Here is a 21,574-nt window from a genome sequence, read left to right as displayed (position 1 = left end):
TGTTTGTAAATTGTTAATATTTATAAATGTTTTAAACACCATTAATTCTTCTGTTTTGCAACTAAGAAAGTATTTAGCCAAATCAAAAATAAATCCCGATTCTCACAGCTAAATAAAGCCCAAGATAAATTCTTTATTCAACAGACATAGATACAAACGCCAAAAACTTATCCTCGGCTAAAAATTGAATCAAATTCACACACGGCCTAAAACTAAGACTTCAAAAATATGTCCCGTTTTCGTAAAATTGATATTGAAAAAATATATGTAGGTATATATTTTTCTTAATTAATGTTATCTTCTTCGTTGGCTACAGGTCGTATTTTGATTTTACTTTTATTACCAGAGTATTGCATATCAGTGATAATGCATTTCGTTAGAATAACATTAACAAAATCATGGATACTCTGTTTTCAAATTCTTTTCCAATAAGGGCCAATTTTTCAATAGTCAGATAAACCTCAGATAGAGCTTTTTCCCAGGAATAAAAGTTTTTTTATATTGACATTTATTCTTCTGATAGTCTAACTGACGATGGAAAAATCAGGGCTAAATATAATAAAAACATTATTGAACCAATATTTTAATCCATTGGTTCAACCTTTAGTTACAATCGAATCGGCTTCAAGATGCTCTTATTAGAAACAAAGATAATGTACGTTTAGCTTTTAAATCAGTAAATGTTTTAAAAAATTCACTTTTTTCAAATTTAAAAGTTGAATTTTCTAAAAATGATAAATCAAATATCGTATATAAAATAAAATGTTTAGGTGATGGCACAAAAAATTGCCCATCAGTTTATGTAGTTACATCCAAAAACTGAAAAACATTCACAAAAAACTGCTCTAGATTTACATTGTATAGATGAGGGCAGGGCTACCTTTGCGCCTCTAAAGATGCGTTTTTCCTTTTTTTTCACCCAATCCACTTTCCCTCTACTTTTTCAAAATTGTCAAAAAATCCCTGTTTTTGATATTTTGATTCCTCTTTTTTAAAATTATGTACGTTTGATTAAAAAATAGACATTTTTTTGAAAATCATGGAAAATTTGGCTCATAACACTTTCAATTATAACGACTCAATTGTAAAAAAAATATACGTTGCTGTTGTTTAGCGCTGATTCGATTTTTATAAGGTTATTTTTAATAAATTTTGTGTACGAGTATTATTTTTATTATAACCACAATTTTAATTTTAAGAAAAATTGTGTTAAAAGGTTTTTGTTGCGGTTCGGGAAAGGCACAAGGAGGTATTTCTTGTGACTGTCGTACTTAACTTATTCTATTTTTACATTTTTTTATTGGGGTCTCTTTTTTTATCAAAATCCTCTTTTTTTGCCTCTTTTTGAAAATCTACGAAGGTAGCCCTGGATGAGGGACATAGACCAGATTATAACAATGTAGATATTCTATAAACAGAAAAGCATTATAGTAAAAGAATGGTATTAGAAATGCTACATATTTTAGATACAGAGAATACTGTTAATAGGAGAACACATTGTGAAGGGCATAGCAGTATTTATAGTCAGTTTGTTAGAAGGAATTTCTAAGTTGAATTTTAAAGTCAACTTAAATTCTTAAAGTTAATTTTGATGAGAAAATTTTTTTGAATTTCTTATCAAATAAAAAAGTTTTTATATTTTGAAATTTCAATGATTATAAACGTCTTTTTCAAGACATTTTTTATTGAATTTTAAAATATTTAAACAATAGCGAAAACAAACTATAAGAAATCAAGCCAGAACTATAAGAAAGCCATTATAAGCAATTTTTAGAACATTTTTTTCTTAGAGTCCTGAGGAAGATTGAAAGCACAATCGAAACGTGTCGACAGAAAAGAAAAAGTAAAATCAAAATACGACCAGTAGCCAACGAAGAAAATACATTTATTAAATAAAGAAAGGTCACGTAATAAGGAAAAATTTATATTTTTCTTAATCCAATAAATTACGTTGAAGTTACCTTAATTTATGGTTCAAAATTCAAATGTACTAAAAGTACGAAAATAATTCAGAAATGTTTTTCTTCCACATTCGTGTTTTGAGTAGAACTCGCCTGGTGCCCTTCACTTTAAAAAAAAAACTGAAGTTTCGATTACATCATTGTTTCCAAGAGCGATGTTTTCAGCATCATTATTTTTTTGCGGAAACATCAAACCATACATATTTTCTTCTACAAAAAAGTTTCGAGTAAAAATAGTATAATTATATGTAATACGCATTTTAAGAAATGTGATCTCTGAAAGCAAAAGTTATCTTTAAAAAGAAAAAGTATTTACAAATTAAAAAATTAATTTCCTCCACACAGGTTTGCTACAAAGAAAAGCGTATATCTTCTTAAACCAAAATATCAAATTAAGTTATTGCGATTATTTAGTTATGATAGAGCGTTCGTGGATCGAGATACATGTAATCGTGTAATAGTTATTATATCATGGAAAATTATATGATTTTTCAGGTTTTAAAAGTTTTCATTAAAAAAATGTGTAAGAAAACAAAAACAATTTTTCATGGCCTCATTATATTAACAACTAAAAATGACTTCTTCCTAATATGCCCATGAATCATTTCCTAAAGCATAGTCATAACAATAAAGAAACCCTTCTTATGGTTTAAAAGCTCGTGTCTACCTTTTTGCCTTATAATTTGCTGTTTTTCATCTGAGGTTTTGGGGGGAGGAGGGGTCATGACCCCCACGACCCCCCCCCCCCCCCTAGATCCGCCACTGTAAAGACAGCATTGGGTTTTCGAAGCATTTAATCCTACTCGGTTTTCGTATCCCCATTTTACAATGCTGTCGAGATCAGAATTCAATGAACTAATCATACGCAACCGTTCACGCTCTATATCCGAGGAGCAGGGACGTGAAGTAGGAAATGAATATGAGAAGCTAAGGGTAGAATCGTCAGCGAAACAATTCACTGGATTAGTAGTTTTTGATAAAAGATCATTTATGAATATAAGAAATAGAGCCGGAGACAAAACGGAACTCTGAGGTACACCAGCATTTATGTAGTGAATGTCATATTTAGTCCCGTTTCTGCTTGAATCTCGTAAGTACATTTTTTTAAAAGATTTTATTTTCTGTCAAACATTGCTCTAAGACTTACAGAAAGAATAGGTACAAAGGTTTAATTGTAGAATCAACTCAATCAATATGTCTAAATCATAACTTGATTTCCCTTTGTTCAATTTATATTTTTAATTTTGAGAAAAATGTATATTTATTTTAAGAACTGAACAAAATTTGCTTTGTAGATACGTGGTTCAGGCAGAAACGGGACGATTTAAAACCACCCAACACAACTTGTATTGAAAGATTAGAAAGGAAGTTACTAATCCAACGGAGAAGGCAATCTTCCATACCAAAAGCACGCATTTTTTATATAAGAGCTTGATGCCAAACTCTATCGAATGCCTTGGAAATATCTAGCGCAATAATCTTACTTTATCCAAAGCAGTGTCATTAAGAAGCTTTCGTTCTTCAAGAAATTTCATAAGTTTACGATTAATGTTTCCATGGCCTTGGAAAGAATTGACGTTAGTGCAATTGCCCGGTAATTGGATGGGGGAGACTATTCGCCTTTTTTGAGAACAGGTTGGACATATGCAGTTTTCCAACTGCTCGAAAAAAGTCCAGTTGAATGGAATTTTGCGAAGTGGCTTTGCCAAAGTAGAAGAACACCTCTTCAGAATAATGGCGGGGATACCATCTGGACCAGCGGATGTGTGTATATTGAAATCTTTTAAGACGCTACCGAGCGAGTGCGAAAAAATATATGTTTCATGGTGAAGTTTACACTCTCGAGCTTGGGAGGAACCAGGTTGCTATTTGGAAGCGTAGAATTCGCAGCAAATTGCGCTGCCAGCAAGTTGGCTTTGTCGAGAGAACTGACAGTTGGAATGTCGTTGAAGACAAGCGTTGGGATCGAAGATGTAGTTGAGTTCTTGATGTTTTTGACAAAAATTTTTGCTACCTTTTGGATATGACATTATTTTTTGTCGAATTTGCCTATCATTATCATGTAAAAATTTCGTCTTCCGAATGTGCGCCTTACAGATATTTCTGGCCTGTTTGAACTTTCATGTCCGTTAAGAATAAAATAAGATATCTTATCAGCTGATGCATCAGCGCTACCGTCGAGAAGGCACAATGACCAATTAAAATTTCGAAAGAAATTGTTCAGGCCATCCCAATTGGCTCTCTCATATTGCCAAACAGTTCGCTTAGGGATTTGCGGAATACGCAAAATCTACCGATATCACACAATGGTCCGATGTCCCTAGAGGAGAAGATAATTTAACCCTGTTTTTATCGGGATGAGAAGAAAGAAACAGATCAAGTTTTTTGGCAGCATTGCCAGAAATATCTGGAACCCGAGTCGACTCGTCAACAAGCTGAGCTAAAAGATTTAACTCAGCGAAGATTTCTACCTTCGGGTGTTGTTTGTCTGGCCAGAATGTCGAAGGCAACCCGAATTGTGGACATTGAAATCACCCGCAATTGCGATCTCAGTGTGAGAGTTTTGGAAAACAATTCTTAATATGGAGTCTGAAAGTCCATCTAACTCACTGTAGGTTGAATTATATTCTGAATTGGGGCTTCTTTATATGAAACAATAGTGGATGGATTGCTTGGCACTATGGCACTAGGGTGTAATGCGGTAGGTAGAATTCTGAGGGATAAGAATCAGCACTAACCTGCGTTTCACTAAGTGCGAAAGCAGCTGGCCTGAATTTGGCATTGTGGGCGTATACAGCGAAGAAATTTGCTCATAGCTGTTGCTAAAGTCATCTCTAAAATTACTCCGCATAACTAAAAACAAGAATCGAAAACAAAAAACGAACACAGACTTACTAAGTAAAACCAACAAGTATAGTTCCCAAGTTAACAGACCAAATGCAAGTTCTACCGGTGATTATGCCCTGGAAGAAATGTGTATCGAGTCTGTTAACTGAAAAAAACACTTCTTTAATCTACTTATTGCCTAATAGCCATTTCACACGTCGCCGAAAACCGGCTCGGTTTCGGGTAAAGATGTTTGCAAAGTACACAAATGTGTATCTTGCAACCTGCCAAAAGGGGCGTTTACCCAAAACCGAGCCTGTTTTCGGCGATGTGTGAAATGGCTCTAACAAACCCATACATTGCGTTGACAACAATAAATCAAAACATTGTATGAAGCTGCGGAGACAATGAAAATGGGTTAAGAAAGGAGATGAAAAAAAGGCAACCTCTCGTTATGTTTGTTATTGTTATTTTCGATTATTTTGATTAATTATCACCGACACACAAAATAAAAAAAGTGTCATGTACCAGAAACCGGACCTATGTTTCTATGTTTTTGGGCACGCTGAATCCGAATTTCAAGTCCGTTTGGCCCTGTCGCCCTCCAGTTTTGAGTAAAATGCAAAAAACTAAAAAAAAGGAAGTTTTATGTTTTATTTGGGCTTTGATGATCTTTATTTTTGGATGCAATTAATGAAACACTAATTCATCTTTTTGTTACCCTACGTTTCGCCGGTTTCTTTCCAGCTTCCTCAGGGGATTTTTATTTGATTTTAGTGGTGAAAATTAAATTTAAGTACATTTTTATTGTTTTTTGTTGAATTTAAAATTTTTAAATAATGAATTTAATAAATTAACATGAAAAACTAAACAAAACACTACAACAAAAACTTGGAACTATTATCACAATTTCTTATCACAGACTTTAATTTAATTTACTATTATCACAATTTCTTATCACAGACTTTAATTTATGGCAAAGTCTGTGATAAGAAATTGTGATAATAGCTCTAAGTTTTTGTTGTAGTGTTTTGTTTAGTTTTTCATGTTAGTTTATTAAATTCATTATTTAAAAATTTTAAATTCAACAAAAAAACAATAAAAATGTACTAAAATTTAATTTTCACCATTAAAATCAAATAAAAATCCCCTGAGGAAGCTGGAAAGAAACCGGCGAAACGTAGGGTGACAAAAAGATGAATTATTGTTTCATTAATTGCATCCAAAAATAAAGATCATCAAAGCCCAAATAAAACATAAAACTTTAAATTTCAATCATATGATCAAAAATTCACATATAAAAAAAAGGAAGTTTTTTGCCCTTTTTGGGGTATTTTTTACATTTTTCTCAAAACTGGAGGGTGACCGGGAAAAACGGACTTGAAATTCGGATTCAGCGGGTCCAAAAACATATAGAAAGATAGGTCTGGTTCCTGGTGTGCTGGCACTTTCGCGACATGTCGCTTTCATCCCTGTTTTGTTGCTTTTAAATTTAAATGATAAAAATTTTTTTCAGGGTGTTGCTCTGAAATAAAAGTAAGAAATTGAGTTTTTATAAAACATGGAACTGTTAATTAATTTGCAGCAAAATGGCGTTTGAAATAAAAAATATTTTGATTAATTAATTATTTCTTATTACTAGGCAATGTTTTAATGAAAGAATTGTAAAAAACAAAAATCAATAATGATCGCAGGAAGCAAAATACAGCTGCAAAGTCGGGATTTTTCGAAATCTCACAAAAACTGCATTAAATCGAAAACCGTAAGGATTTGGGATAAACAAGTTACCAAATTCTGAGAGTTCTAACGTTGGCCTATCAGCATATTTCGTTTGATCCATTACTTTTGGGACACCCTGTATGACTTGTAAGAAAAATTATTTTATCAGATTTTTCTTTTTTCAAAATATTTTTTGTTTTTATTTTTCAGTTTTCTCAAAAACTAGAAGACTAGTTTTCACTGTTCGATAAGGAATCAATTGAGGAAGTTTTCTGTGTGAGTAATTTTTTTTATTAAAATTCATAGTCTGGACAAAAATAGTATAAAATGAGTTTAAAAAAAAAAAATTTTCGCCTATTTTTAACTTTGAAATCGATTATTTCAAAAACTGTTGATAATAATATATTGATTTAAAAATTAGAATTAAATGTACAATTTTGCCTTTCGAAAATGGTATCATTTATGACTGTAAGTTTTGCCGTTGTTTTTTAATAATTTTTTTTATTTTGATAATTTTTTTTTTTAGAAAACTGCTGAAAACTGATTTTTTTCAATGGGTGAAGGTCAAAAAAACCGTTTTTTGCCCCTAACTTCAGATTTTGGGGGTGTTAGGGACTTTTTAAAATACCGTTTCGTAATCAGTGCGACTAGCTCTACAAAACGTGATAGGTCTCCGCCCGCGTATTTTTTGAGTGTTACATCGTGTAATTAAAGTAAAAAGTTCTAATAAAATTAACCTTACGTTATAGAACATTTTTTGGCTCCGAAAAATAATTTTTACAAGTAAACTATAGTGAACAAAATAAAGTACATAGTATATACTTAACCAGTAGCAATATTTTCCTTACGTAGAGTAAAATATACTTGCAACTATGAAATTGTATGACTATTTTTACTTTAAGATTCTAGTAAAAAATATTTTATTGATTGTAGTAAATAAATATTGCCACTCAGATATCCCAAAGTTACAAAATAAAAATATATGAAGAACAAGTAAAAATAAAAATTTCAAGCATTAAACAATTCCCGTTCAACAAGTACAGGCTCTAAATCGGACTATTTGACTATATTATTTATAATTGTATGAGAAGTGTAAAGTTTTCGGGCCCCAGGAGTGCACGAGTATGTACCCTGTGGGCAGTCTGGGCAGTGCCTCGGGGCCCCCACGTATACCAGGGCCCAACGTTAGGTTGTATATGTGCACTCCGTTTCGTAATTTTAGCCTAAGATATCCATCTTAAGGACTTCAATAAACAGAAACAGAGTAGATACAAATTATGGGTTGGCTAGCCGTACTAGTCCTCGGGTCCTGCCTGTCCCTCTGTAAAAATTTAATGGGTTTTGTAAATTCCAAATATGTACAAATAACAATTATTTCAGTCGATCTTTTGAGAGCTTTTCCACACAGGGGCACCCAAAATAAATATCCTGTTGGATATCTGCAACAATTTTTTCTCACCAAATATATTTATAAAGAAAATGAGAGTGAATGTTTCCAGCTTCAGAAAAGTCTGAATTTTATTCTGAATGAATGCAAACAATCAGAACAGAAATTCAGAACTTTTTGAAATTCAAAAAAAAGTTTTTAAAATGAAGAAAGAAAAAATCTTATAAGCTCAATACAATTTGTCGAAAATCCTTATAGAAAATTAATACAGGATTATTTTAACTAATTTTTTTTTTTTGTTTATAAGTCATTCCCTGTTTGCAGCTACATGTTCAAAAATTTCAAAATCATTATACAAATTGTTAGGAATCCCACTTTTTAATAAATGTTTGTAACTTAGTTTGTGAAGAACTTTCAATTTTTTTTTAATTTAAAATTTTTCGACTGTCTGTTTTTTTCCAACAGAAATTTTGAATAATACTTATCAAAAACTAGCTAACCCCCACCCGCTTCGCTGAGTGCACTTTAAAAAAAAAATAGGACCTGTGTGAAAATAAATTAAAACCGAAAAAAAAACTGGTTTATTGTAATTTAGCAGTTATTGGCCATTGTTAATGGAATAATAGGTGTGTTTTTTTGTTTATCTATATAGATTTTGTGCAAAAAAACGACATCGAGATTTTTGAAATCAAAACAATTTACGTTTTAAAAACAACAAAAACTTTATCTGTATAGATTTTTGAAAAATCCAGATAATTATCCAGATTTTACTTTCTCTCGATAAAAACAGTAGTGCCAAGGTAGTTTAATTGTTGTGTTCATACAGAAATATCTGAAAATATTAAACAAAAAAAAAGCGGAGAAAACGAGGTTTGAAAAAAACTCTCATAGAAAAAAATAATCAAAAATTTGTTTGACATGGTTGCATTGAAATGTTAATATCTCGAGATATACGCAATGCACTTTTCAGATAAAAGTCTTAAATGGATCCTGATAAGATTGTTGAACAGATATGTATATAAAATTACCAAAGTTTTTTCGAAAAATTAGAAATAAAATTAAAAACGTTTTCACATTTGATTTTTAAAAAATCGAAAAAAATTCAATATGGCTACATTCAAACGCTTATAACACAAAAACGACGCAACTAATGTTAATGGTCATGGTCTTAAAATGTAGCTAAGAATATACAGATAATTTTTGGTTTTTTGTGAAAAAAACAATTTTTTTGAATCCAACATGGATGCCATGGCCATATGAAAATTTTTGTTTGCATCCAACATGGATGTAATGGCCTTCCCACTTCGGAGTTAAAAAAAAAAAAAAACAAAAGCAACATTTTTGACAGACAGCTGCCAAAGTATATGTACAGTGGTGCCAAATGTTTGCATGGATTTCAAAAATCCCGATGTCGTTTTTTTGCACAAAATCTATATAGATAAACAAAAAAACACACCTAATGGCACTTGATTCTGAAGGCCGGATTACACTTCAAAACAATTTTTACAATGTAAATTCAAAAAATGCTTTGATTCGAAGTGTATTTCCAAGTATAAAGACAAATTACAAAAATCATGCTTGGCTGAGTGAACGTGCAATAATGACTGGTACAAATAAAAATGTTTCTGAAATCAATGCAACAATTTTAAACGATATAAATGCACAATTTTTTGCCTACAAATCGGTTGACCCTGTCACAAATGAAAGCAATGTAATGTATCAAATTTCCAAACGGAGTTTTTGAATTCATTGGATATACCAGGACTGCCTCAACATCATTTAGCGCGGAAAGTAGTAGCGCTCATTATAATGCTTCGGAAAATACAGCAACTTAAACTTTGCAATGTATAAGACTTGTCTTGAAGAATAACGAAGAAAAAAAAAAACAAAATAATAAAAAATTATTAAAATTATTTTAATTTTAAGTGGAGTGATTGAATATAATTCAATATAAGTTCAAGTGACCTCAACTCCAAAAATTTATAAAGCGTTTCGCCCAGGTACGACAGTGGGCTCATCAGTTAGATCTGTCGTACCCTTACTAAGACGCCTTATTTTGGTCGATGTTTACCGACACTATATAAAACTCACAGCATAAATATACTGTAAATTTTAATATTCTATGGGAATTTAATTAAATTCAGACACTTAGAAAATGTATGCCCGTGGTCAGGCTGATATAATAACGGAGAAAAAAAATAATAAAAAAATTATTAAAATTATTTTTATTTTAAGTGGAGTGATTGATTATAATTCAATATATATAACTGATTAGCCCACTGTCGATGTCGTACCTGGGCGAAACGCTTTATAAATTTTTGGAGTTGAGGCCACTTGAACTTATATTGTCTTGAAGAAGTTAATGGCAAATCTAATTGAAGCTACCATTTTTTGTTGAAAATTCAACGGCGAAGATGTGTTGATTCCTCAAGGTCCAATGATTCTGTCAGATTTTCCATTTGAATTTAAGCGTCTTCAATTTTCTGTAACTATGCATTTGCTCCTATAACCATAAATAAGGCACAAGGTCTATCTTTAAAAATATGTGGTATTCATTTAGAGAATTCTGTTTTTTCTCATGGTCAACTATATGTTGGCTGTTCGCGGGTAAGAAAACCATCTACTTTATTTACATACAAAGAGATCAAAGTGGTGTGTATCAAAAAGTGTTGCCATATTATTAAACCCAAGCGAAAAAATACAATTTTTTGGTTCATGCTGCTGAATTTTTAAAGTTTTTGTCGAAATTTTCTGTCCCATTTACCTACGCTTATCGTGTAGATCCGGATTGCCTTAAAAAAATGTCAAAGAATTCATACTTTTTGATACCAAATAACGTATAAAAGGGGATAAGCTCCAAAAGACGTTTCCTATAGAATTCATACCGGGAGAATTATCAGACCGGTTCAATACTTAAATTTGTATATCTAGGAATAACGTGACATTCTAACCTTTATGCCAAGGACCCAGTCTTGCATAGATATAGAAGCTTCGAGTCTCGAGTCTTTTCTGAAATCGTAGAATCAAAACGTTCTTAAGCTCCTTTTTGTGTTGGTCTGGAGCTATGGCGTTTTCCACAACATAAAAAGAACCTCATCCTTTCCCTGAAATAGCAGAACAGCCAATAATGATCAGATGATGTTTTTTTATTTGAATAAGTATTGCTTGTCTGGTCTGATACGAAAAAAAAACTACTCCAAATCTTAAAACATTACGTACTGTCCAGACGATCAGTGCTTCTATGTTTATGCAAGTGGCGATCCTTGCCATAAGGTTAAGCATGTCACGTTATTCCTCGGTACAGAAAAATTAATTATTGGACCGGTCTGTTAATTATCCGGGCGTGAATTCCATAGGAAACGTCTTTTGGAGCTTATCCCCTTTGTACGTTATTTTGTATCAAAAAGTATGAATTCTTTGACTTTTTTTAAGTCAATCCGTATTTGATGTGGCGAAGACGAAACAGATGCACCAGAGAGCGTTGAGTCCCAATGAGTGTCTGCTTCAAACAAATTTAAACGTTGACAGGCATCACGGTGTTTTGCACAATAATTATTTTGAAGTCTTAATATATTTTTTACAAATTAAGCTTAGTTAAACTTTTTCAAAAGCTAGAGTGTTTTTTTACTTGTACAAATTGACAGCTATGTAAAGATGCGAGAAAAGGTATTATTTTTTTTTTTTATACAAACCATCTACATAATAATACCTTTCAAACAAAAAAAAAATTAACAAAATCGGACCAGCCAAACGCGAGTTTATCGGCCACACACACTAAACGAACTCATTTTTATATATAAGATAACAAAAAATAAACTTCATACATTTTCTAAAAAAGAAAAAAAAGAAAACAAAGGCAAACTAAAGTCTTGCCCCGAGGCCCAAGGAGCTCTCAAGCATGCCTCTTGGGGCTCTGCTCTCATACTCGATTTTTTTTTATTTTTAAGATGTAAATTAAGAAGCACCAAAAATCTCAATAAAAGTATACTTTCCTTTTCTTTTTGCCACCCGGGCCCTTTTGCCCCAGTCCAACCCTGACGCTTTCCCCCACTCAAAACATTCGTTCTTTTTTCTTTATATATTATAGGTTCCCGTCTTACTAAAACTTTGTATCTGTATTTATTTTAGGACAACATTCCAATGATTTTAAATACTATTCGTGCAATGAACACCAAAAATCCCACCTTTTGTGTGGATCTATATATACGTTTATGGAGAATCGAAGGACGAACTTATCCCTTCCTTAAAAAAACTCTTATCACAATCACATAAAGAGCTAGGCGGAACCGATCTCTCAGAATTTGAAATAACAAAAACTTATGTCATCAAGGAAATTTGCTCAGAAAGGTTTATATAAAAATATAGTATTATTTAAAATGCATTAAGTTAATATAGTTTAATTTTGCTTTCAGACCAAATCAATACGGTTCTGATCTAGTATCTCATCTATCAGACACATTTAACACATGTACTGATAAAAATGGCGACCAAGCTACGTCATTGGCCTAAGATTCCATAGTATCGCTGTGTGAAAGTCATACTGTAAACATTATCTCAACTTGGAAGAAAGCTCTGAGTGGCTAGTTCCGTCATGAAACACGGCCGCGCACAACAAAAATTTTACTTCGCTTCTTTGGTCAGGTTCCATTACTTCAAACACCAACTATTGAATATGAAAATCTCGTTGAAGATGCTTTAGATAACATTTGGAAAACAATCTGCACTTCGGACAATCTAGAGATAATTCAAGAAGCCTTTAAATCTTTGACACAGACTTCAAATATGTATCAAGTGAGTATAACCAAGAGACTGGTCGCGAAATCATAGATTTGCAAAACGAAACAATTCCTGGTGATTGTTGGATTCAAGTGTTACAAAGAGTTCGACCTGAATGTACGTCTGCTGTAGCTGATCTACTTTCGCATTATATTTACCAAGAAATCAATGGGTATAGAGGTGGTGTTTATCGAATACCTGAGGGTAAACCGTAACCTCGTAAAATTCAAGTGAACGATCCCAAAAGTGTTCTCAGAGCGGTGTTAAACTATTTGATTTCACAGTCTCGCTTTGGTGATCGTATTCATGAGCCGCATGTTGTGAGGAATGCTTTACGAGCAATTTCAAAAAAATTTCCCAAACCAATTCCACCTTTAGATTGGTGTTTCCTGCATAGTTTCTTTCATTTAAGTTTTGAAACACGAAAATATTGTATATTAATTGCAAAAAATCAAGTTCTGGACTCGGGAACTGCTAAGAGATTGTTGGAGAATTTCCTAACTGAATTTGAACCGAATTGCTTTGAAAAAGACCTTCTGCTGTTCAGTGTGCTTCCGGAAATCGCCAATGGAGTGAGTTTGCAAATTATCAAATATTTAACAGAGAAGATAGCTGTTTACTGCTTCAAGGAATCACAACTCAATGGATTTGCTGAAGGTGAGTACTTGATTTTTGTTTGTTGTTTTTTTATGAGATTATAAAGCAAGGATTACACACGTATTTTTGACTTGTAACATGTAATATATATAACTTGTAACGTACATGTTGGATATATGGGAATTTTATACGCGGTCAGCGGTGATAAATTAATTAAATAATATGATAAAAGCAACAATTATAAATGGAAAATACAAAGGAGAAGACGAATTAATACCACACATGTGCATCCCAATGATTTCAAAGACATCTTATTTGAATTCGAAAGACTGAAGTTTCCAATACGACTTGCCTTTCATGTGACTATTAATAAATCCCAGGGAAAGTCTTTAAAATTCTGCAGGATTAACCTAGTAAATCTATGCTTCTCGCATGGCCAATTGCCTGGTCTAGAGTTGGTAAACCATCAGCTTTTTTTGTTTATTCGCTTTTAAACAAACATAAATTATTGTGTATAAAAGAGCTTTTGCAATTAAAATATTACTACACACGTTTCAAATACGATTCGTCATTTTTCTTGGTACAATTTTTATTAATGTATAAAAAATAACCCAATTTAACTTATGGACATGTCCGGGAACCAATAGAAACTTTTATAACGGAAACATTATATTTATAGGTGCGTTGCTATTATTTGAATTGGTAAATAAGACAAAATCTCTAATTAAATGTTGTTTTGATTTAAAACAACACCTGGACATCAAATTTTCCACCTCCATGATTTTGACCCATACACAAATAGTTTCAATTTAATTGCTTCTCTTCTAGCCATTGTGTTCTGAGGTCATCCGAGTTGGAGATTTGGCGATGCGGTCCACTTTATTGAAATGTGGGGTTCAAGTCCGAATAATTCAATCAATTTACAGGTTCTATGATGAATACTTTTTGGCTCTTCCAATATTTAAATTGATTTGTATTTATTTTTTTTAGAACCTGACTTCCCATATCTTCAAGTGCTGGTTCCTTTCCAACCCTTGTCCATGAAGGCATCCTATTGTCCCATCGATACGTCACTGAACTATCAACAAGCAAACAAGCTTATTAAGGAACCAAAACCTAGTGTCTTGGTTATTCCTGAAAACTATTAAAAACCGCATCCAATTGCTCCACAACTTTATATTGAATAACCGGTAATACTCATATTGAAAGGTCATATAAATTCTTCTAATTGCTTCATTTTTAGGACAAGAAAATCATCACTTCCAAATGTGGCGAAACCATTCGATTGCCACTCAAACGAAAAATGGATCGAGTCTATCTTAAATCTGAACTAGCATCAAAATTGTTCCTCGTGAAACAACTCCCGGTGTGACAATATCCACATTAACTGGAATTCTTGAAGTCAAAGATAAAGTAAATAATATTGCTCCATGTGATGATGAATCGGATAGTAAAGCAAATACAAGTGCTGGCACAACTCTACATCCACCACTCTACAGAAGTTCTAAAGAAAGTTAAATATGAATATGGAGGAGTAGATATAGATTCCATATTGGCGCAAGATGGAATAACAGAAATTAAAACAGAACGAATTGGAGGTGTATTAACGATAAGCGTACCAAGTGAAGATACGATAATTAAAATTGATGAAAACTCAACGCATATTGTGTGTGGGGGTAAGCAGTCGTTGAGACTGAAATTGAGAGATTCCCTAATGAAATGTGTGCAGCAGCAATTTGCACATTCTCAAAAACCACCCGGCCGAGTGCACCACATGCAAACCCAATTTACATTGGGAAAAAAAACCAACCCCTTTACCCGAAGGTACACCAATGCATCCGGATGTGATGCGAATGACTTGGAATCGACAGCAGGTATTTAATAACATTAATATCATTGATCACTGTTTAATCAATATCTTTCTATAGAATAACGAATCAGAAGGAGATATAGACAAAGGAAGGAATCAACAAAGGAGGGAATACTAGACATCCAAAACACAAACAACAGCAGCAACAACAAATAAAAAGATTTATTTTATTTAATATTTATTTTAAAATTGTATTTATTGTAATTTTTTAATCTAAAAAACATTAAAATAAAAAAAAAAAAACAATTTCAGTGAACAAAATTGATAAACAGAGTTTTTTCTTATGCTAGAAATGTCAAACATATTCGATACTCGAGTATCGATCGATTTCAAAATGCCGGACGTCATTCGTTCCGACTTCGGCTCCGTTTTCTCGGAATGGAGATTTTCACCACACCAATACATATGCAATCGACTTCGCGGTGATTATAATTCCCATACTAATTTGAGCCGCCTTCGGACCAGTTTCTGATCCGAAGTCGGACTCAGCTCCGCCTCTGGCGGAGCGGATTCGGACCGAGGTCGGACCTGTTTGCTTGAAGGGTTGTCTTTTTGACTATGATTTTGACTTTGCCAAATTAAACGTCAAAAACTTATTACCCCTTGTCTTTTTATACCATGGGTATGATCATTAGAGCCCATGGTATAAAAAGACAAAGTATGATCATTAGAGCGGCCATCTTACAAAATGGGGTAATAAGTTTTAGAAGTTTAATTTGGCAAAGTCAAAAGCAACAACAATTTCCAAGACAAATTTGTTTACAACAACAATTTCAATGGGCAGCTGTCAAAACCTTAAGTAGCCATTTTTAAGTTTTGACAGTTCTCGATACAGACCATTCAAGCAAGAAAACTGAGTTCAACAAAGAAACTCCGACCTCAGACCGCGAAAATCGGGCTTGCACTCACACACTTGCAACTTTTTGTGTATGAACACAAAGTCGAACGAGAATCGTGGTGAAAAATGAGAAAAGGAAAAGAAAGACAAGGCCAACAAGAGCCAAAGCGTCATTTTGTTATTTTTTGTTGAAGTGTTTGGTCGCGTCGTGTCTCGTGTCGTTGTTTGTATAATGTTAGTTTATTAATTATAAACAATTTTATTAAATTATAAACAATATGGAAAACAAAAAAGGTATGTTTTATATATCGCTCAAAGTGTTTGGGTTAAAATGTTGTTTCTTCTTGTGTTGTAGATGTAATCTCTAATGATGAAGAAAAATCTAGAAGGTGAAACATGCGATTGGGTATCTAAAAAACACCAAATGAAATAAAATGAAAAAAAAATGTATTGTATTTTATATTGTATTTATTGTGAAAATTTCGTTTGCCAAAATAAAAAAAAAATAAAACAGTTTCAGTGAAAAAAAAATAAATCTTGTTCTTTTTTTGGTCGCAAATGCGAAATGTCATCCCTTTCTTATTCCTCTTTCTGGTAGGTTTTCGCTGCTCCGGCTCAGGTCCGCCTTCGGCTCTGTTTTCTCGGAATGGAGATTTTCACCACACCAATACATATGCAATCGACTTCGCGGTGATTATAATTTCCATACTAATTTGAGCCGCCTTCGGACCAGTTTCTGATCCGAAGTCGGACTCAGCTCCGCCTCAGGCGGAGCGGATTCGGACTAAGGTCGGACCTGTTTGCTTGAAGGGGAGTTTTTTTCTAATGATCATACCTTCTCTTTTTATACCATGATTAGAGCCGCCATCTTACAAAATGTGATAATAAGTTTTAGTCGTTTAATTTGGCAAAGTCAATAGCAACAACAATTTCCAAGACAAATTTGTTTACAACAACAATTTCAATGGACAGCTGTCAATATCTTAAGTAGCCATTTTTAAGTTCTGACAGTTCTCGATACAGACCCTTCAAGCAAGAAAACGGAGTTTAGAAAAGACACTCCGACCTCCGTACGAGAAAAACGGGGTTGCACTCACACACTTGCAACTTTTTGTGTATGAACACAAAGTCGAAGGAGAAGCGTGGTGAAAAAGAGTGAAAAGGAAAAAAGAACGTAGGAAAGACAAGGGCAAAGAAAAAAACAGCGTCATTTTGTTATTCCATTTGTGAAGTGTTTCGTGTCGTGTCTTGTGTAGTTAATTGTTTTTAAAATATATTAAATAATAATACAAAAATATGTAAAATTTGCTATGAAAAATGAAATATGAAAAATTTTGTGTTTGCAAGTCGCGATTTTCAATGTGCAACCGGGAAGTGGAAGTTCGAAAAATGAAAATGACATCATTAGCGAAATGAAAATGCACAACACCAACAACCAGCAGCAACAACAAATGAATTAAAAGACTTATTGTATTTTAAGTTTTATATTGTATTTATTCTGATTAAAATAAAAGTTTGTTTGTCAAAATAAAAAAAAATCAACAAAAATAAATATATATATTGTTCTTTTTTTTGTCGCAAATCCGTCATTTCTTTTTTTTTTTTTTTGTTCCTTTTTCTGTCAGGTTTTCGCAGCTCTGACTCGGGTACGACTTCGGCTCCATTTTCTTGGAGTGGAGATTTTCACCACACCAATACATATGCAATCGGCTTCACGGTGATTATAATTTCCATACTAATTTGAGCCGCCTTCGGACCCGTTTCAGAGCCGAGGTCGGACTCAGCTCCACCAGAGGCGGAGCGGATTCGGACCGAGGTCGGACTTGTTTGCTTGAAGGGGAGTTTTTTCTAATGATCATACCTTCTCTTTTTATACCATGATTAGAGTCGCCATCTTACAAAATGGGGTAAAAAGTTTTTGACGTTTATTTTGGCAAATTCAATTTAAATTTGACAGTTCTCGATACAGACCCTTCAAGCAAACGAGTCCGACCTCGGTCCGAAGACTCTTCGCCTCAGGCGGAGCTGAGTCCGACTTCGACTCTGAAACGGGTCCGAAGGTGGCTCAAATTAGTATGGAAATTATAATCACCACGGAGCCGATTTTATATGTGTTGGTTATTTCACCAAGATTTCTCCTTCGACTTTGTGTTCATACACAAAAAGTTGCAAGTTTGTGAGTGCAACCCTTTTTTTCTCGGTCAGAGGTCGGAGTGTCTTTTCTGAACTCAGTTTTCTTGCTTGAAGGGGAGTTTTTTCTAATGATCATACCTTCTCTTTTTATACCACCTTTCAAGCAAGCAAGCCTGACCTCGGTCCGAATCCGCTCCGGCTCAGGCAGAGCTGAGTCCGACTTCGGCTCTGAAACGGGTCCGAAGGCGGCTCAAAATAGTATGGAAATTTTAATAACCGCGAAGTCGATTGCATATGTATTGGTGTGGTGAAAATCTCCATTCCAAGAAAACGGAGCTGAAGTCGGAATGAATGACGTCCAGCATTGGAATGAAACAAAAAATGGCGCTTGACATTTGTAAGCATTTGCAAACAAAACAGAACACGATTTTCTTTTTCTTAAATTTTTTTATTGTTTTTTTTTTAACACAAAATTTTATTTTATTGTATTCGTTGATTCAGCTGCTGGAGAATTTGCATCATAGAAGAATATTGTATAATATAATATTTTCAGCTAGCGTCTCATTATTGAACTCCTTGAAAAACAACAAAAAGATAAATTATTAATTATAAAATCGCAGAAGCACGTTAAGCAATTCATACCTTTTTTTGAAATAAAATTTTCCATATTAATAAAATAATGTATTTAGTTTTAGAACGAGGTACGACGCACGACCCGACCACCGACGAGATACTGCAATAAACGACAAATAATAACAAAATGACGCATTATTCATTGTCTTGTTGCCTTTGTCTTTCCTAGGTTCGTTTTTCTTTTCTCACTTTTTCACCATGATTCTTCTTCAACTTTGTGTTCAAGTTTCAAGTGTGTGAGTGCAACCCCTTTTTTCTCGGTCGGAGGTCGGAGTGTCTTTTCTGAACTCCGTTTTCTTGCTTGAAGGGTGTTTATCTATTTTCCAATGCATGCCCTTTAAGCAAGAAAACGGAGTTCAGAAAAGACACTCCGACCGAGAAAAACGAGGTTGCACTCACACACTTGCAACTTTTTGTGTATGAACACAAAGTCGAAGGAGAAATCGTGGTGAAAAAACCAACACATATAAAATCGGCTCCGCGGTGATTATAATTTCCATACTAATTTGAGCCGCCTTCGGACCCGTTTCTGAGCCGAAATCGGACTCAGCTCCGCCTGAGGCGGAGCGGATTCGGACCAAGGTCGGACTTGTTTGCTTGAAGGGTGTCGACCAATAGGAAAGCAATGGAAAAGTCCCATACTTTGGTCCTAAACTGGAAAAATACTCGTGGAAAATCGTTGAATCCAACTCTTGTATAAAATTTTAGAGATTTTGTATCGTCATCGTACGAAACTAGCCGAAAAATACAATTCTTACAAGTTAAATTGTTTTTTTTTTTTTGTATTAATTAAGAGCAAACAATGGGTGCGTTAACAAATCAATTAGTTTATGATGTTGAAATGGAAAATTCTGAAACCGTAACGGAAAGTCAGGAAGAAATAAAAAAAGAACGAGATGTTATGACTGTTTTGGAAATTCGCGAACAAATTCGTCAAATTGAAAAGGCAATTGTCAGCAAGGAATCAAGGTATAAAATATTGAACAAAAAAAATTACTTGAATATAAAACGAATACATTAAATATTATTGTTTTCCATTCTAGATTTATCCTAAGAGTTATCCGCAGTTTGCCAAGTACTCGTCGAAAGACAAATAGCATTGTTTTAAAGAATCTATCAGTTTACATATATCCTCCTGGGCAGGACCGGGACTACGTACTCGGACTTATCTCCACTCTTCCCGGAGAATTGCAGGATATTGAAGGATTGAAAAATCGTGTTGCAACCAAAAATCCAGCACCCGAAGTAGATGCATACTTTCAACTTATTGTTTTGCTCAAACTCATTGATCATAGAATTTTGGAACAAGCTTCAAAGTGCTCGATCACGTTAATGAATAAGATTCTACATCAAAATCGTCGAACACTTGATTTGATTGCCGCCAAGTCTTATTTTTATCGCTCTTACGTAGCAGAGTTATCCAATGACTTAGAAAACATAAGGGGATTCCTTCACGCTCGCTTGCGAACAGCAACACTACGCAATGATTTCGAGGGCCAAGCCGTCATTATTAATTGTCTTCTTCGCAACTATCTTCATTACTCGTTGTACGATCAAGCTGATAAGCTCGTCAAGAAGTCTGTTTACCCCGAGACGGCCGGGAACAACGAGTGGGCTAGATTCCTGTACTACTTGGGTAGAATAAAGGCCGCTAAACTAGAGTACAGTGTCGCTCATAAACATCTTATCCAGGCTCTTCGTAAGGCTCCGCAAGCCACTGCTGTTGGATTTAGACAAACTGTTCAGAAGGTTATCATAGTTGTGGAATTGCTTTTGGGAAATATCCCAGAACGGCAAGTTTTCCGTCAGCCAGCCCTAAGGAAGTCCTTGGCATCTTATTTCCAACTTACCCAGGCTGTTCGTATGGGTAATCTTCAACGCTTCGGAGAGGTAGTTGAAAATTTTGGTCCGCAGTTTCAACAAGATCATACTTACACTTTAATCATACGATTGCGTCACAATGTAATTAAAACTGCAATTCGTTCTATTGGCTTATCGTATTCAAGGATATCTCCGCAAGATATTGCAAAGCGTCTGATGCTCGATTCAGCTGAAGACGCCGAGTTTATTGTAGCCAAGGCAATTCGGGACGGTGTTATTGAAGCAACTTTGGATCCTGAGAGAGGGTGCATGCGTAGTAAGGAGAGTACTGACGTGTATAGTACAAGGGAGCCGCAGTTAGCTTTTCATGAAAGGATTTCATTTTGCTTAGATTTGCATAATCAGAGTGTCAAGGCTATGCGTTATCCGCCAAAATCATACGGAAAAGATCTAGAAAGTGCCGAAGAGAGACGCGAACGGGAACAACAAGACTTGGAATTGGCAAAGGAAATGGCTGAAGATGATGACGATGGATTTTAAAAAATTAAAAAGAATATTCATTTATGTATTTGAATTTTTCAAAGTTTGTTTTGTAAAACTCTACCATTATAATAATCCTGTTTAAAGTCATTATTAAATTTTCTAATAGTGATCACTTGGTGACTTGCTTTTCTCGATCGCCGCTTTTGATTTTTACTTGCGATATAGGTACTATATATCAAGTTATGCATTCGTACAAAAAAAAAGTTGAGATAACATTTTTCCATGACATTACGATGGTAGACAATGCCAAAAAAGTGGGTCCCAGAAGTCCGTCTGTCTGTCAGTCTGTCTGTCTGTATAAGGAGCTACAGCCTAAACGGATGGACCGATTAATGTCAAACTTGGTATGTAGCGTTATTTGGCGACTCTCCAGAGGGGTTTTTGGAATTAATTTTTTTGGACCAAAAATAACGGTACTTGTCATATACCGATTTTAGTAAAATTGAAATATCTCGAAAACGGCTCCAACG

General features: G+C 34.0%; 1 protein-coding gene and 1 long non-coding RNA gene across 2 annotated transcripts; both read left to right on the top strand.

Annotated features, from left to right (window-relative positions):
- Window positions 1–6,502: 6,502 nt before the first annotated feature.
- Window positions 6,503–15,395, top strand: LOC129906399 (uncharacterized). Its single transcript, XR_008770781.1, has 8 exons — window positions 6,503–6,653; window positions 6,717–6,782; window positions 12,022–12,240; window positions 12,306–13,326; window positions 14,095–14,192; window positions 14,257–14,456; window positions 14,510–15,140; window positions 15,195–15,395. It is a non-coding gene; the product is annotated as an uncharacterized LOC129906399 (long non-coding RNA).
- A 4,023-nt stretch (window positions 15,396–19,418) lies between these two features.
- Window positions 19,419–21,238, top strand: LOC129906396 (probable 26S proteasome non-ATPase regulatory subunit 3). The gene is made up of 2 exons (XM_055982154.1): window positions 19,419–19,709; window positions 19,784–21,238. The coding sequence occupies exons 1-2, from the start codon at window positions 19,543–19,545 to the stop codon at window positions 21,099–21,101; spliced, it is 1,485 nt and encodes a 494-aa protein (XP_055838129.1). The 5' UTR covers window positions 19,419–19,542; the 3' UTR covers window positions 21,102–21,238.
- The last annotated feature ends 336 nt before the right edge of the window (window positions 21,239–21,574 follow it).

Source organism: Episyrphus balteatus, chromosome 1, assembly GCF_945859705.1.
Source record: "Episyrphus balteatus chromosome 1, idEpiBalt1.1, whole genome shotgun sequence".
NCBI lineage: Eukaryota > Metazoa > Arthropoda > Insecta > Diptera > Syrphidae > Episyrphus > Episyrphus balteatus.
The sequence above is the reverse complement of the archived record's forward strand: the minus strand, read 5'-3'. Positions and strand labels throughout refer to the sequence as shown.

Coding starts and splice junctions, on each gene's coding strand:
- LOC129906396 (XM_055982154.1), top strand. CDS start 19,543: ATGGGTGCGTTAACAAATCAATTAGTTTATGATGTTGAAATGGAAAAT. Junction 19,710..19,783: donor ATTGTCAGCAAGGAATCAAG/GTATAAAATATT, acceptor TTTCCATTCTAG/ATTTATCCTAAGAGTTATCC.